Here is a 17,084-nt window from a genome sequence, read left to right on the forward strand (position 1 = left end):
TTTCAATGGAAAAAATGATTGTAGAGAGATCTGTGGCTGCTGGGAGTACAGGGGTGTGAGAAACTGTAATCTCAGCGTAAGGCGCCCTCTGCACGTTGACTCACAACGTACTGCCACACCCAGCACATAGATACACGGAAGCACTTCATTTTACTGAGACGGGGGCGCGCGCGGCAATCTCTGCCTACACTTAGTACAGGTGAAGGCAAGCGCATGCGGGCTTCCGTAGTTTTGTGTATGCAACTCTAGCTTTAACTAAAGGAAGGAATCCCGGAACATACATAGACCAAAAAGGGGTGTGTCCTGGCAGACACACACCCGTGCTCTCCCTCCATTCAAACACACACCCGTGTTCTCCCTCCACAAAATACCTCTCACGCGCCCCCCTTCGAACACACGCCCGTGACCCCATTCTACACACACGCTTACTGCTCAATCATTTTACACAACCACCTCGCCTCACTGAGTTCAACATGTAGAGTGACCGAACCTGAACCGCATACAGCCATCGCGATCATCTCAGTGCTCAGAAATTAGAAATTGGTCCACCCTCTCTTTCCAAAGCACAAGACTCACAACCCTCCAACGAATTGCTCTTGGCACTGTTCACCTATTTCCCTGTGTCTTTTCTATTTCTTCTCTGGACAATCGAATCCAGCTATTGGGGATATATCTTGGAAAACAGGAGTTAATCCACGAGTCAAGAAACCTTTGTGGACATATCTTTTCAAAGAAGTAAAACCCAGTTGGCCACACGTTCCTTGTGTCCGAATAACGCCATGACGCGCCATTGAGGGGATCAACGTTCTACTAATAAGGCTAACACAGGGGGGCAGCGTGAACATTTTTACACAATAACATATCTTGCATGTATGTATGGCTTTAATTCTCTCCCCGCAGACAATGTAAATATATAACTTTATTGTCTTTGTCATATCATGATTTAATTAAAAAAATACATGGTTTACTAAATACCAACAAAACTTGAATAAAGAACAGACCATATAGAGCAGCAGTTCTTATCCTTTTGACTTCTGTGGACCCCACTGAATAACTACCGGAAGCTGGGGACCTCTCCCTAAGCAATGTCTATGATTTAAATGTCAAAAGCAATACACAAAAGTGCATAAACAAGTACACATAAAATACACAAATTATGTAATGTTTTATTTAATTCACAAACAAAACAAAAAAATGCAGAAATCGACATTTCCATTTAATGGGAATGTTAAAGCCTTTCAAAATTGACTTATTTCTAAAACATAAAATATGGTAAACGCTAGCGTATCACATGGTCTTTTTTGACTCCGAATGCATATTTTCTTTGTTGGTGCATTTCATTGCTGCAATGAAGGCCACAGATCATCGTTCCTAGATTCCATTTTCTTTAATTGTGGTGCACCCACAAATCAGGGTAAGAGTACCAATTTGTTAGGCTCCAATTTCAATTTCCTTAACATTTACTCAGCGTTTTAAATTATGTTGCTTTTTTTTATCAATGTATACTTTATTTTTATTTTTTTAAATTTATTTTTATTAAACTAAGCTTTGGTAAATCTTTACAATACTTTAGACACAAAGTAATGCCGGTCGGGTACATAGCAGGAACATTTACACATTACATACATTCTAATTTGCAATCATTCAGTCCTTGGGCTGCCTTATGTTTAATGTATACTTTATTAATCTGTTAAATGTTTGCAAACTGCAGGTTAGGAAACAGTAATATATCTTAAATGAAACTGTGTAAACAAAAAGCTACAATCATATTTGATGGTGCGGCTTCCAGGGAACACAGACCGAGCTCTCCAGGCTATTGACACGGGGCTAAGTGTGGTGTACAGCAATGGAAACTTTGAGAGGCAATACAGAGAGCTGTGGAGTGCTGCAAGCCAGCAAGTACCGCACGGAGCATTGATAAGAGGTATCGGAGGAGACTTAAGGGAAAGAGTAACAGTATGCAGCAAAGACTCAAGGGCGGTGAGTTCGACCAAGTTACTGTAAGACAATAAAAGAAGCAAGCATGAACCATGGAGTTGCCCAGTCATGGAGGCACAAGTTACCCGCATTACACGGAAAGAGTACGAGCATACAGCCGTAGACTGATGGGGCGTGTTATACCAAGTTACTGTAAGACAATAAAAGAAGCAAGCATGAACCATGGAGCTGCCTAGTCATGGAGGCACAAGTTACCCGCATTACACGGAAAGAGTACAAGCATACAGCAATGGACTCAAAGGGTGTTATACCAAGTTACTGTAAGACAATAAAAGAAGCAAGCATGAACCATGGAGACACGCTGTAATGGAGGCACAAGTTACCCGCATTACACGGAAAGAGTACGAGCATACAGCAATGGACTCAAAGGGTGTTATACCAAGTTACTGTAAGACAATAAAAGAAGCAAGCATGAACCATGGAGATGCCCAGTCATGGAGGCACAAGTTACCCGCATTACACGGAAAGAGCACAAGCATACAGCCGTAGACTGATGGGGTGTGTTATACCAAGTTACTGTAGGACAATAAAAGAAGCAAGCATGAACCATGGAGATGCCCAGTCATGGAGGCACAAGTTACCCGCATTACACGGAAAGAGTACAAGCATACAGCCGTAGACTGATGGGGCGTGTTATACCAAGTTACTGTAAGACAGTAAAATATGCATGAATGAACCGTGGCGAAGCACAGCAATGGCGGCACGAGTTACTCGCATTACAAACTGTTTGGCCACTGTGAAATAGTGGGGGTTGAGGTTAGAGAATGTTAACGTAGCCATGCTCTAGAGAGGCTGAGTAGGTGATTCTAGGTCAAAACAGGAAGCAAAACTATACTTTTCTAAAAAGAAATAATAAATAAAAAATAGACTCTAAAAACAGATTGCCAAAATATTGAACTTATTCCCCCGTAAAAATATTGGCCTGTGTTTAATTACAAAATCGAGCTAGAATTATTTCCCACCTCATTTTGGATGGGTTTAATTACGAATTTTAACTCCAGTCTTAGGACATTTGGGATCAAATTCTTAATGGACGGACTAGGCGCCTGTTGTATTTTATTAAAATGTTTATGCAAGATCAAGATTTTGGTAATCCGTACTTTGGAGTCTAGTTTTTCACTTGCTACTGAGTACGAGTCCCTTAATAGTCTTAAAGAGGGATTGATATCCAAGGGAGGTGGCATCTAAGGGAGAGATGCATTAAAAGAATTAGTTACTGAGGCACCAAGATAAAGACAGTGTAAGTAATTGGATGTAGAGGAGAGCAAAAGGCAAGGAAGTAGCCCTTGACATCAGGAGTTAGCAGCATTGTGGATGAGGCTACTACAGTGCTGAGCAAATGACAGAAGTAAGCAAACAGGTATACAGGAACCCAGATCTCATTCTTAGACGCCAACCACAAGCACCATACTAAATAGCGTTTAGAGAACTTGGAGAAAGACTAACAACAACTAACTATTCGAGATAAGCAGTGATGCAAGACTCGTCGGATACAGCAGTAGTGCAATAATTGAAGTTAATGGAGTAACTGAGAACACGATCAAAGACCATCACGGACTACAAGAAGCAGACCACAACAACTTGGACCGATCAAAGACCATCGCGGACTACAAGAAGCAGACCACAACAACTTGGACCGATCAAAGACCATCGCGGACTACAAGAAGCAGACCACAACAACTTGGACCAATCAAAGACCATCGCGGACTACAAGAAGCAGACCACAACAACTTGGACTGAGGCAATTCAGAAATTGAGCATAAAATACCTCGAGAACTTACCATGAAGTACGGCATGTCCAAGGATGCGGTGGAAGCCTCGCAGATTGCTTCAGGTTACATGAAAAGTGAGATACAATAAGTTCTACTCAGACTCTAGACCGCGCCGCTCTTCGGGCGGATAGTAGTTCACACTGGAGTGAAGGATTTCGAAGATTTCTTTTTCCAAGGATTGCTGAGCTGGTGGAAGAATGTGCTGACTTGAGAATACTGCAGGGAGGAGATGCAGATGGAACAACTCAAGCAGGAGTGTCAATAGCTCTGCACACTATACACATGTGAGCACTAAAATATTTATAAGTGGGGGAAAATTGTGCAATGGAAACGGAAGAGATAACTGCACCAAAGTACTAGAGAGCTGTCCTAGAGTTACATTCTATTGGAAAAAGTATAGGCTGCTGTTAATTGTTTCATCTGAAAGCACTCGTACATCCATAGATGTTTCACGGCAATGTAAGGGTTTCACAGTGCTTGTAACGTTTTCAAGGCGCTATTGGCTTGTATAATGCGTATAACACCTGCAGTCTGCTTCGAAGTGTCAAGGGTGAACAGGAAGGACATGACATGAGAGGGAAGAAGGGAAAGGACAGAAGGTGAGTATTGGACAGAGGTATGAAGGGAACCTGAGGTTATGTTTGCTTGAATAGCGCTTCCACTGTCCAACACGTACTTCAACACCTCTCAGTTTAACTGTTAGTCAGATTCCAGTTTATCGTTTAACAAACTTGTTCACAAATTGACCCAAAGTATACATTACCCATATTAGGCACATTTATAAAGAGATAAAAAACACAAAGGGCTATATATTTTAATTTTCACCAAACCCACTAAAAACAACAATTTCACTACGTGCTTTGTCACAGTGCAGTTGGTTAGAATATTCTATTAATAGCATTGGAAGGCTGTCCGACCAGGTTCGGTGGCCCGCAGAGTAGAGAGTGGCTACTGAGCTCCAACCACGGGGTTTGAGATCGGTTGCCTCTGGTGCCATGGGGTCCGCCTACTATGGCTTTGCCAACTGGGCCGAGTACAACCCTTTCCGCATTTGACTCGAAGCGTAGTAAGGGCAACCAGATACAGTGAGGTAGTGTGGAGGACAAGATCGCAGAATACAATAGTCAAACAGACACAATAACAATATACAGCCCAGTTCTTATCTTTTAGGTAAAAAGAAAGTACTTTAATCACACAGCAGAACTAAATACTACTAAGCTTAACTGGAATTTCAATTACAGAGTTGTTCATCCCGGTTACAATCCAGAGTAAGCATTATATCCCCTTTTCGATACCCTTTCCTTAATCCGGTGATACCAATAGTTATAGTCCCTGCTATACTTTTGGTATGAATGAGGGGCAGGTACAGGTACAGATTACTTCACTTTACCACCATTGATTAGATGTACACCTCTGCTCACACCAGGTATTAACTTTGGCAAAAAGTCTCAAGTCCTCGTGCCAGGTTGCTCGGAACACACCAAGTCTCTCGTTCCATTTGAAGTTTAACTCCAATAGTTACCTGCTCCCTGGTGCTGCAGATTGTGTGGTGTGGCGGGGCGCACACTGTGCACCCATCCACCCAATGGTTGCTCCTCACTGTGGGGACCTTAGCAATGACTTTCCTTTGGAGCAGCAATCAAAGGCGCAATCAGCACAGCAGCCCTTGCATAGCAGCAAAATGGCTGCCGCACTTGTGGCCTTCTCAGCTGAGTTGGCAAGGTAGTTGCGGCCTTCCAGCCTAGTCATCAGTTATAATGTTTCTTCAGAATTTACTGCTTCCCAGACCGATCAGGCTGCACTTCAGTGGCAATGTGGCTTCTCTTCTCTGTCGTTGGAAGTGCCTGCAGTGCTCACATACCCACTGCAGCTGCACAATGGTACTTGTGCTTGCAAAGTCTTAGTACAGTTCACAAGAGGATCTGTATAGAGAGACCAGGAAACCTGTTTAGAACATGGGTTGCTCCCGGCTTCGCTCTTTGGGACAGTTTGGTTCCTCTGAGTGTATCGTAGGCAGGGTAAACACTGGGCAATTCCTCCTGCAGGACCAGGCACTCTCATGCCCCCTCTCAGCCAGCATGCAGGCTCAGGCACTGGGCAGACCCTCCGCTCCTCCAGCATACAGTGCAGACTTCAGGCGATGCCTTCACCTCTGAGGGACCGGCCATGCAGCGGTCCTTCCAGTACTCTGAAGCACTTGGAACTGGAATTGGGTGGGTTGGACTCCACCTTTATAGAGATGTTCCAGTCAGGAGATGTCAATCCACTGTCTAAGGTTTCAGAATTGGTTTGGATTGGTTCATTTTAGTTTTCAGGCTGATCTACTGACCCAACCATTGTGCAAAGTTGCAGAAGTGGGTCTGGCTCCAAACAGGAGTATTCAAAACATGGGCACAATGAAGTGTGAGTTTTTTGCACATGGCTGCTATCACCTTCCTGAAACAGCAGTCGGGGAAAGACAAAAATCCAGGCCCTACCCAGAAACATCCTTAGCGTGACCAAAAGAAAATGGTTTCACCCCTCATCTACCAAATGACAGTGCTCAGAAGAAGAATTAATATGCAGTCCTTTATTAACTACGCCCCCGTGTAATTTCTAAATGGCACCATGTCACCATTCTCCTCACTAGATAACCAGTGACTGACATGGATTCTTGACAAGGCCACAAGGCCAGTGTCCTTTGAACAGAGCCTTACTATCTTGATGACCATTTTGAAGATTTAATCCAGAGTTTAATATATGTGGCGATTTGAAGATTGCTTCTGTTTAAGGATATCAGTCCGTTGGTCGGTGCTGTCCTGATGAGACCCGTTGATTAGTTCCTTTGGGTTGAAATGTCAACACATTCACTGGATTATCCAGTCTACAGTCCCTAAACTTTGATATGTTCATGTGGAAGTTGGACTCGTTGCAGATATCTTGTGTTACTTGAGTGTATATATGATCCTGTGCAAATATTTATTTGCACCGGGCACTTTTTTACACCTTGCGCCGCCTGCACTGATGTTTTTTCAATACTTTGTCAAAGTTGTGTAAATAACATGAATAATATATTACGTCGTCATTGCTTTCTGGGCCCATTGTGCATTTAGTGTTAAACTACTTCATCCACAGCGGGTTAAGTACACCTGGAGAGGTAGATCCTGTGTAGAAACCGGACCCTTGGGACCAGTGTGTGTGTGTGTGGAATTTTACTCTCATACTGCATGCACACACTTGACATATACATAGTATGTCAGCACAAGGCTGTGGGTTTCACGTAACAGTGAAACTTTACATGAGAGGGGTCAGTAAAGTGCCTTCTCATTGCCAAATAGAACAAGCATTGGCAAAGCCAATAGGTGTTGCCTCTTCGAAATCTATTGGTTTTGTTAATGTTTCTTCGACATGTTACACAGCAGCATTAGCTGCAGTGCAGCATGTTTTAAAGTTTGAAAAAAAGTACTGTGACACGATCAATGCTGTCCGCGTCATAGCTCTTTGAGAAAAAAAAAACGTTAAGCCATGTTGTACAGCAGACAGCACTGTGGACAATTACAAGTTAATTAATGCGAAGCTCTTCCCTCCACCCCCCCTCCAAGTGCAAAAGAAGGACACCTGGCCTTTGCAGTCATGGTGACAAAAAGCTCAGCAGAAATTAACATTTCAGTTAAAAATTTCCGCTGCAAGAAACGCACATCAGTAAATATTCTGTCCAGTGTTTGAGACACAAAGTCAGCTTTCGCCTACACAACACTGAGCATTAAAAATAAAATACAAAGGAAGGGTCAGCGGAAGTTGTCAGCGACATGTCACTTAAAGCAGTGTTGTCATATATCATTCAATAAGATTTTCACCCTCATTCTAAGCATTGACAGTTGTAGCACCAGCAGTTAAGACAACAAAAACCCAGGGGCATCCCCTGCTGCACCAAAGATCACACAGTTTGTAAAGCGGAGAAGACTACAAGAGGACCAAAGAATTTTGTTTAAGAGGTGACAACGTAAGCCGTGTGTGTCAACGTCACCCGTCAAAAAGGAACTGCATCTTCATGGACCACAATGGCGTAAAACATAATATTGAAGCTTTCTGTTGTCTAAAAGTCCACCTGGAGATAGAAAAATCCAAGTGTCATACAAAAACAAGATGGCTGGAGCTGCTTTGGAATGCATAATGGGAATGCATTTTAATTGTGCATTCCAAAGGAGTGCCAGCCATCTTATATACTGATCTCACGGGGAGAGGATGTGGCATAAGTGCTAGAGCAACCGACCTTGCAGCTAAGGAACCGGCTTCGAGTCTCGGCGTGAGGCTCAACATCCTGTGATTCTAGGCAAGTCACTTAATCTCTCCATACCTGTGAATGTGTCCGTCTGTAATGCAACTGTCGCTTGTGTAAAGCGCTCAGATACCTTCGGGTCAAGCTTGTGCTATGAAAAATTGCAAAATAAATAAAGAAAAAGAACGAACAGCAGGAGGGGGTGGTTAACAAACACAAGGGAGTGTGGGAAACAACAGCAGAAAAGGGGAGGTGATAGGGAGCACAAACAATGGGCAGTGGAAAGATGGAACACAGGCACTCTATTGGAGTGCAGGGATGAAATTTTAAAAAAAAGTACCTCGGAAGTGCGCAGTCCGTGGAAGGACATTGACCGTCAGCCACTCACCGTACTTGGTCCAAGCTCCAGGGAACAGCAGAGGACAGGCCGAGAAAGAGCAACCTGATGACGTGAGAAGCTGCTCCTGACCAGTCAGAAGCAAGGAAACGAGAGTGACTGGCGAAGACTATAAATGGTAAATAATGGGCAGACTGTAAGCCCCTTTTAAGATTTTTTTTTTTTTTTATTGCAAAAGATTTCTAGCAGGCGAAACCTAAAAAGGCCTGGTCACAGAAAACACTGTAAACTGACAGTGCCACTTAATGCGATGCACCCAGTGCAAGGACATTGGTGCACTGTCCACTATGAGGGCACTCTTGGTGCACCCTTCCACATCACAGGATGGGTCAGGCACCTCACATTATCAAGAACAGTCCTAGGCCCCTGTGCGCATGCTAGGTCAGCGGGACACTAGTACGAAAATAAAAGTCAGGATACCAGGTTCACATGCAGTCTGACAGTCAGGGCAGGTATACACACTTGTTTACCATGTAGAGTACATTCCCATCTCAAAGGCACTGCAAGATATGCGCTCAGTAAACTTAGTATGTTGAGAAGTTTCTCAATTTAGCACAGATGTGAATGCGTGTTAGTCAGGGTTTCCTCGAGGCGTCCAGACATCACTCCATTAACACAAGGTCATGTGCATCCGGGCCACAAAGGAGGCAGGAGTATGTTAACATCTAAACAGTCTGCAAGACTAAAAATGTCTGTCTGTAAAAAGTGATCAGAAAAAAAGTGGCATTTAAGAGGCCGGACGCGCCTCCCCTCATCCCTCAGTGGCTCTCCTGCAAACCTGTGAGGCTCTGTAAATGCTGATGAGTCCGAGGACACTAGAGACATTACTTTGTAGCCAAAGAATAGGAAAAAAGTGTTTTAGAGTTGGCTAATCTATCAAACGTTCCCAGCGTCCCTACTTCAAAGAGACGTGTGATCTGAACACATAACCGTACCTGCTTGTGCCCCATTTCCCTGACCTGCTAAAATATGGAGCGCTCATGAACAAGTTAACACCTAGATTAAAGCGCTAAAATGTGTGGGACACGTGCCTGTCCAATTAAATCGACAAATAACAGCGGGAGGGTATTTTTAGGTCCATTAAGGCATTTGTACAAGACATGCATATGACTTGCCAGCGCTGCCAAAAAAAACACAGATTTAAATCCCTTCCATATAAAGCAGCGGCAGTTTCCATTACCCAAATACGAAGCAATTCAGAAAGTTATAAGAGTAAGGAATTCAGTTCTTTTGCAACCAGAGCGTAGTTTTGAGTATTCAGACAGTCTATGTGGCAGCCGATATTCAACTACGCCTGTTTGAATATAAGAGCAATACAAAACCTATTCTATATCAAAATGTACACCCTCATCATGGCTCACCTTTTAGTTAAATTTACCAGATGTTTCCACCTCACCAAGGCCACAAGGGTGTTTGATGTGAATTGGATTAACTAACAACTCCCAGAAAGCATTAAGGTGTTAAACTAAAATATGGGAGTGCAGCATTTTGACTTTGGTGGCATGGCACTGTGCAGTGGCTACTGTTGGTAAGCTTCCATTAGTACAGCTCTGTTCAACATATACAACATTAACCCCCTCAATGGAACTGAAAAGGAAGCCTTTGGTTTACGTGCGGACATGGTCTAAAATCACGTATGAAGCTTAAGAGCAAAAGGAGCTTAGCCAGATAAAAAAAAGAAAAGGCGTTGTCCAAGTTTCCATTACAGAACGGAGTATTTTAAAACCTGTGTGAACCTTCTGGGTTTTAAAGCAAGCTCAGAGTTTAGCTTTGTAGTTATCTTCGAGCTGTGCACTTCCACATACATGAAAACCAGGGCGACGGAAAAGCAATACTAAGTTTATTGCTTCGAATGGATATAACTTGCTTGCTGGATTAAGTAGTTTCCTTGGCATATTCATAGGGAATTCACTTAGGGTGATCAGATGGCTCCAAGTCACCGGGGTACCACTTTCCTATTCCTGGACCTTGCTTTTCCATATCACTATAATCAAGGGCGTTGGTGCAATTGGCTCCATTAAAATGACCTAAGACTTCAACTCCCAGAATGCACTGCTCTGTAAAAGCAAAGTCCAGGAATTGAAATGTGGTGTTCTGCTGACATGGAGCCAATTTAGATTTACTTTTGCTTGTGAATTTAGTGAGACCCACATTCAGGCCTTGATGCCGAAAAGCGGTACCCACTGCAGGGCTAATAAAGCATAATCACATAAAAAAAGCAAGGAATGACACCCACAGACACAGTTAATATTATAGAATGACTGTTAAACACCGACACCACAGTCAATATTTTATAATGACTGCCAAAAGTGATACAAGAAGTACGTGCAACAGGATTCTCGGGTGAATGGTCATCGGTGCAAGAGGATGCCACACCATCAGCAAAGGTGTTTGCATTGAAGAACATGTTAGGTTTTGTTTGAGACTAGCAAGCAAGCGTAGTCTTTCAGCTGCCCAGGGGAGTGAACTTCCTTCAAGCACTACAATTCAAAGAAAGATGTAGTCACCTGGTTTCCACTTTTCTGGGGCTTGGTACCACAGAGATGAAGGTGCAACATGGGCCCTTATTCACAGCTTTTCAGTTTGTCTAGGAGACTGACCAGGGTTGCAAGATGTGATGTAAAGACAGACATACCAGTGCATGAAATGCCCCTACATATAATTCACAACCACTAAGGTGGTCCATGCTTTGGTACCAAGCCTGGATCTGACCAGCACCATGTCAGAACTCACAAGTGAATAGGTAAATCCCAAGTAAATATACCAAGGAATATCCTTGACTTAGTAAAGTAGAAGGAACCAATTCATGCAAAATAGCCTTATAGTCTGATGCCAAGGGCTATACCGGTTTTTAAAGGCCCTAAACCAGTTATAGGACTGAGTCACAGGCGAGGGCCTATACCGAGGGAGAGGGTCTTTAACAACTGATATAGCCAGAGGAAGATGGTCTATAAGGCCATTAGAACATTCCACCCACTGAGGGTAGAATGTTCTAAATTTAAAGGAGAAACAGAAAGACAAACATTGGAAAGTTGCAGCAGGAGGCTTATACCAACCATTGTCTTCAAACCTTTGTAGACTGGTACCATTCTGATCAGTGGCTCCTCTGGGATGCTGAAGGGGGGGGGGGGCTCCTAAGGGAGGCTGGAGGGTGTGGGGGTTCTTTATGTTGCCTATATTCAACAGCTATGCATTTACAGAGGTTCAGTCGCTGCACATGGGCGTGTATTTAAGCAAAATGATGAGAAATAGGAATGGATGCAGAAAAATGTGCAAACAATGCAGCCTGTGTGAGAAGTGTTTGGGGGTGGGGCGTGATTAACAGGGGATGCGAACGTACAGTTATAGTTTGTTACTATAGTATCGCGAGAAATAGCTGCACTTTCTTATGCCACTCATACAAGAAACGTCCCCAGTAGAGACTAGTCAAAATATGTCCCGATACACAGACCTGCACAAACCCGATGGAAACCTCCGTGAATGGGAGAGTATCTTCGACAGCTCTTTGGAACGCACATTCAAACCTCCAAAACGTCTATCTCCCTATATTTACGCACTAGCCCAGAGTATAGACCACAGCCCCATCCCCAGCCGCCCGTGCACTCCAATGTCAACACTGCACGTATGGTCTGAAAACAACAGGCTTCTATTGACGGGCTCCAGCCTGCGCCCACGGTTAACTATTTGTAGGCCGCCCTCTGGGTGCACGCGACTCTCGGCCATGGAAGGGCCTTGCAGAGGAGGCGACGACGGACTGCACCAAGCGGCAGTGCTTGCTAACTCTGGGCATCCGGAATGGGAACTGCGGGACGCCGAGCTGCGAAACTTCCAGGCAAGAAAATGAATCGGCACGAAAATTACATAGGAGTTAAATATTGGCAAAAGAAAACACGAGTTTGAAATGACGCTAGCGATTTAAAGGAACAGCGGCTGAAGCCTTTGTTTCTCCATCAGCGGCTGCTTCTCTGATCTGGGGCTCGGGACAAATGGGTGAGGTTGGATGAACCCAGGGCTTTAAGTGGGATGAGAAAACTGGAGGGTCTCTCAAAGGGGCGTGGCCAATGTAATTAATGGCGTGGCTTGAAACACAAACTAAAAACCCTGTGCTTAGCATAGTGTGCCGCCCGACTTGTATTTTATGTTTCTGTCATTGCATCTAGAAATATGATACAACAAGTAACATCTTACCTACAAAAAGTCAGGACTATTGGCTTTGTCAATGGTTGTTAGTTGCATTGCATAAATAAGCAGCAACTATGGCATGTTATATAATATTGAAAAAGCTTCCCCTTAAAGCCCTGGTGACACCACGACAATGTTTCTGCTCCCGAGTGTCGAAAAGAGAATGGAAATCCAGAGAGAAATTGACTCTCTTTAAAGGATTTTCCTTCCCCTTACCTGGCATGACGTCATGCACTAACTTCGCCACTAGTGAGTAGTGTGAGCACGCGCACATCCATGTGTCTGCTGTCACTTCAGTTGGACCGCCTGCGCCAGGGCACAAAACAGAGCCCGAAAGAGACCCGTTTCGAGGCCCTCTTTAAAAATTGCCGGTGCTCAGACCCGGTGAGACCCGGCCCACTTAAAGCACTGGATGAACCATCACAAACGGGGGTACGAGAACCTGCGTGAAAACAAACGCGCTCTGGTTTTGAAAGCCGCCAGTCTGCACATGGCAGACAGGAGCGGGGCGAGGGGCAGTTCACCCCTACTCCCGCTGCAGAAGTCACTCCTGATCCGGAGAGTAACCTCTGCAGTCAGTGGGGATGGCGGGAGGCCAGCAGCCTCTCTCGCCGCAGCCCGGCTCGAGCTGAAAACCAGACCCGACGGCTGGGATGAGATCACTTCCCCTGCGCCGGCGTCTCAGGAACTGCGGCCTCCTCCACCGTGGCGAGCGCGGGCATCTTACCGAATACATGGGTGCACCCCCAAATCCACCTGCTCGGGGACCATGGGACAGACGGATGCAGTTCAGGCGGGGCTTGCGTCACGCGGCGCCATCCTCAAACAAGAACATCGGTCTCATTCGCACTACTGAAAGCAGACACTGGACGGCTCCAGGAACAACTGCGTGTCTGAAGCTGTGCAACTCCAGAGTCCTGGGCCCTCGGTATCTTAATCCACCGCCTGCTCACAAACAACCAGGACAAGAAAACACAATTCCAAGGAGGATAGACCCTTGTACACCAGGTCAGAACCGAGCAGTGAAATACAGGGGGGCATCAAAGCACACCCAGGATACAAACACATGCTCTAACCACACCCCAATCACAACCTCCTGGATCACAAGCAGCCAGTTTAAACTGGTCCTAAATCCCAAACGTAGGTAATATGCAGGACGTCACCAATGTACTAGCCACTAGAGAGAGACGCCTCAAAGGCCTTGTGGTTTGTGCTTACAGGAGGCAAAACCTGAAAGGTGCCGAACAATAAGACTCGGCTTAGTAAAATACATTCAACAGACTAGAAAAGCACCGTCCGGTCTCTTAGTCACCTGCCAGGGCCAAAGTGACACTGCCTGGGCCTGAGGTCAATGAGTATAAAGAGCGCCCTCCTCTGGTGGATGACACCCGCCTCTTCTCAATCTTAAACCCAGTGATTCAATGCGGAGCCCTGTCTCAACCTGGCCATTAGATGAAGGAGCAGCCTCTTTGGAGATGCCCTGGACCTCTTGTGGCCTTTGACCCTGTGGATGATACCATCCATCTGGATCACTTGTCCTCCATGCTAAGGGCTTCGGGTCCCACTCTAAGGTGGTGTCAATCCTTCCTAATGAACAGCACTTAATAGGTTAAAATGGGCACTTTTACCTCTCGGTATGCATACCGACTCTGGGGTCACTCGGGGTTCATCTCCATGTTCCTCATTTCTATATTTGAGCTGTTTGGTGGCCCAGAAGTGTCTGTGCAATAATACACAGAGGACTCTGAGGCACATATCAAGTTATCGTCCAATGCCGGCTCATGTAAGGATCTGGAACATGCCGAATGCCTACAGTTCCAAGAGAGAGGTTGTTTGTCTCTGGCGAAAGGTCTTCTCTTTATGACTCTATGATAGCCTTTCCTATGTCATAAGTCTTTGGTTTTGACTTTCCACTGGTGGACAAAGTCAAAAAGCTAGGTGTGATTTTCTATGCAGATGCCGTCCTTGTCCCATGGGTTAACTCTGTGGTGAAGAACTGATACTTTCAACCAAAGGCGACTGAAACCTATCCTTCCTCTCCCCAAGTTATCATGAGTTCGGAGTCAGTGCTGCCATAAACAGATGCTCGGATTACTGAAATGTCCTCTACACAGACCTTCCTAAAATATTGCTCTTGTGACTACAAAGGATACAGAATCTAGCTGTCTGCACTATCTGGGCCATGGTAGAAGAGATCACGGAGCGGGCAGCTCGGCGGGCCCTTCATTGGCTCCTTGTCGCACAACGTTCCGTTTCAAAGATGATTGTTTAACATGTAGGTATCTCCACTGGTTAGTGCCCGTCTGCACGACTGCTAGAATGTGGCCCCATCCTCAGCCTGCAACACATGGAGCAAATCCAAGCCCAGCTGAAGGTGCAGATGCAGAGACTCAACCTTCTTATCAGGGGCAGTCGATCTTTCTCAGTACACGCTCCTATTTCAACTCCTTGACATTGGAAAGAAGGCTCTCTCCATCCTTGACTATCTTTAAGAAAAAGACTAGTCTGTTTGATAAGGCAGCAACTTTAGAACCAGACTCAAGAGCTTCAACCGGGTGGTTTACATTTTACAAGTGGTGTCAGTCAAGCAAGTCTTGTAATCCTGCAGGAGCATAAGAAGCAGAGGATGATGTTTGAGCAAGATACCTTAAATATGCGCATACTCAATGGAATCAGGGAGTACAAGTCCTTGCGCAGATGCCCCTGGAATAATGCCCCTCTCCAGAAATGCTTCTCTGTGCAGTTCTTGGTCCGTACAAGTCTTGAGACATGTGTGCTTATGGTGGATGTGACTCCCGTGGCCTTAAACAGGCCATCCGGTGAATTATGTCACAATAGGACTTAAAAGTTTAGTGATGATCAGCTGAGCAAAAAGAACTGTTTTTTTCTCTTCACTAGATGGCGCCTTTAAAGGAGAAACTGTAGACTTAAATGTGGAGACTTAAATGTAAAGACTTATTATTAAACATTGCATAGTATTCGCAGACCTGCAGTGTGGATCGCTCCAGTGATACTTTTTTGCACACATTAGTTGAGACCGGACCATGGATACTCCGTACATGCACAGAAACATACATGAGCTTACGCCTGGTCCAAAACATTTTCATTCTATATGTACGCCTCTCTTTCCTGATATCTTAAAGCATGCACATAAAGGCTTCTGGGAAACCGATTCTGGTGGAAAGGGAGCCAGTGTGAGGAAAGGGCTCCCCAGTGGGTTACAAAGTGGGGCGGTCGTGGGTGCATGGTCTATCAATTCTACCCATTATGTCTCATCCAGGTACCTAGATGTTGAATCGAACTGAATACTTTCAAGTACATGGTCTAGCACAGCGTATTGCAAAGGGTTTATCAGTCAACACCAAGCTGAAATCTGACTACTCTAATCTCTAAAACAAAGATTTTAAGACAGCTTAAGTACAAACACAGAATATCAGGTGTGAACATATGGCAGCAGGTAGACAGCAGCCAACACTCTCACGTTTACACCAACTCAGAAGACTCAAAAGATGCGACCGGCAGGGGGACTGGACTCCGACACCTGCAGATTCTTTTGGAATTATAAAACATCAACTAAGATTCACTTCCTTCTTTCTTTTCTAAACTCATCTCTGTGACAACAAGCATTCTAACTCAGTCTAGCAACCAGAATAAACAAAAGCTTTTAGTCACCAGCCCTGGACAATTGACAAAAGACTCTAAATAGCCTTGTTGCGTGCCGGGAAAGACACAAAGAAGGACCGTCTCACTACAGTGTCTTTATCGTGATATCTCCTTCGAAAAATATCCACTTAATTAGACTCTTAAACCTCTACTAACCGTACACAACCAAGCAATCAAACACAACCAATGAATGGAAACCCTAGAAACGAACGAAAAACATTCCCATACCTCATTCAACACAAAGGGCTCACTCACCCTGCACTGTTCCCTTTCCCCAATCATCACTGAGCCTTTGCTTGTCCAGAATCATTCCCTCACCCCCTTCATCACAGATCTCATTCCTCCAGCAGCAGCCCCTTGCCACCCCCCCTCACCCCCACCGCACCATCATACACAAAATTGTGAGGATATCTGGATACGGAATGGTTGACCAGGACTGTTAGAAAGACTGAAGAATCCAGATTACCACTTCAGCCTTGCCCATCAGTTTACATCAAGGGGCTCTTCCTACAGGCCCCCACATTCACTTAGGTGTTGGCCTGTTAAACCCATAATGAGCTGTTGCTGACCATCTGAAGCATGCAATCATCACCCACCTCCTGACAAAAAAACTAAAGCTGTGCCAAAGGTTCTTGGGTAATCGGAAACTTTGCACACCCAACAATATTCTAAAGAATATCCTCAACAACAAACATTAGAGAAGGTCTCCTAGCCCGAGATGATGGAAATAACAGAGCACCGATACTACCCGAAAGCTTGGCAAACAGTGACCTATCCAAAAACTCACAGGTTTGAAAGGGAATCTGAGCAAATG

General features: G+C 44.8%; 1 protein-coding gene across 4 annotated transcripts in view; it reads right to left on the reverse strand.

The window, feature by feature from the left end:
• MYO1C (myosin IC) overlaps positions 1-17,084 on the reverse strand; it is a 416,904-nt gene that overhangs the window by 260,063 nt on the left and 139,757 nt on the right. The window contains exon 1 of one of the 4 annotated variants that reach the window (XM_085649049.1): positions 3,780-3,986. The exons of the other annotated variants lie outside the window; for them this stretch is intronic. Within the exon in view, the coding sequence (XP_085505175.1) occupies positions 3,780-3,794 (15 nt within the window). The 5' untranslated portion in view covers positions 3,795-3,986. Of the gene's footprint in view, positions 1-3,779; positions 3,987-17,084 lie in introns of those variants that run through there. 4 annotated transcript variants of the gene reach the window in all.

Source organism: Triturus cristatus, chromosome 3_2 (assembly GCF_964204655.1).
Source record: "Triturus cristatus chromosome 3_2, aTriCri1.1, whole genome shotgun sequence".
Lineage (NCBI taxonomy): Eukaryota > Metazoa > Chordata > Amphibia > Caudata > Salamandridae > Triturus > Triturus cristatus.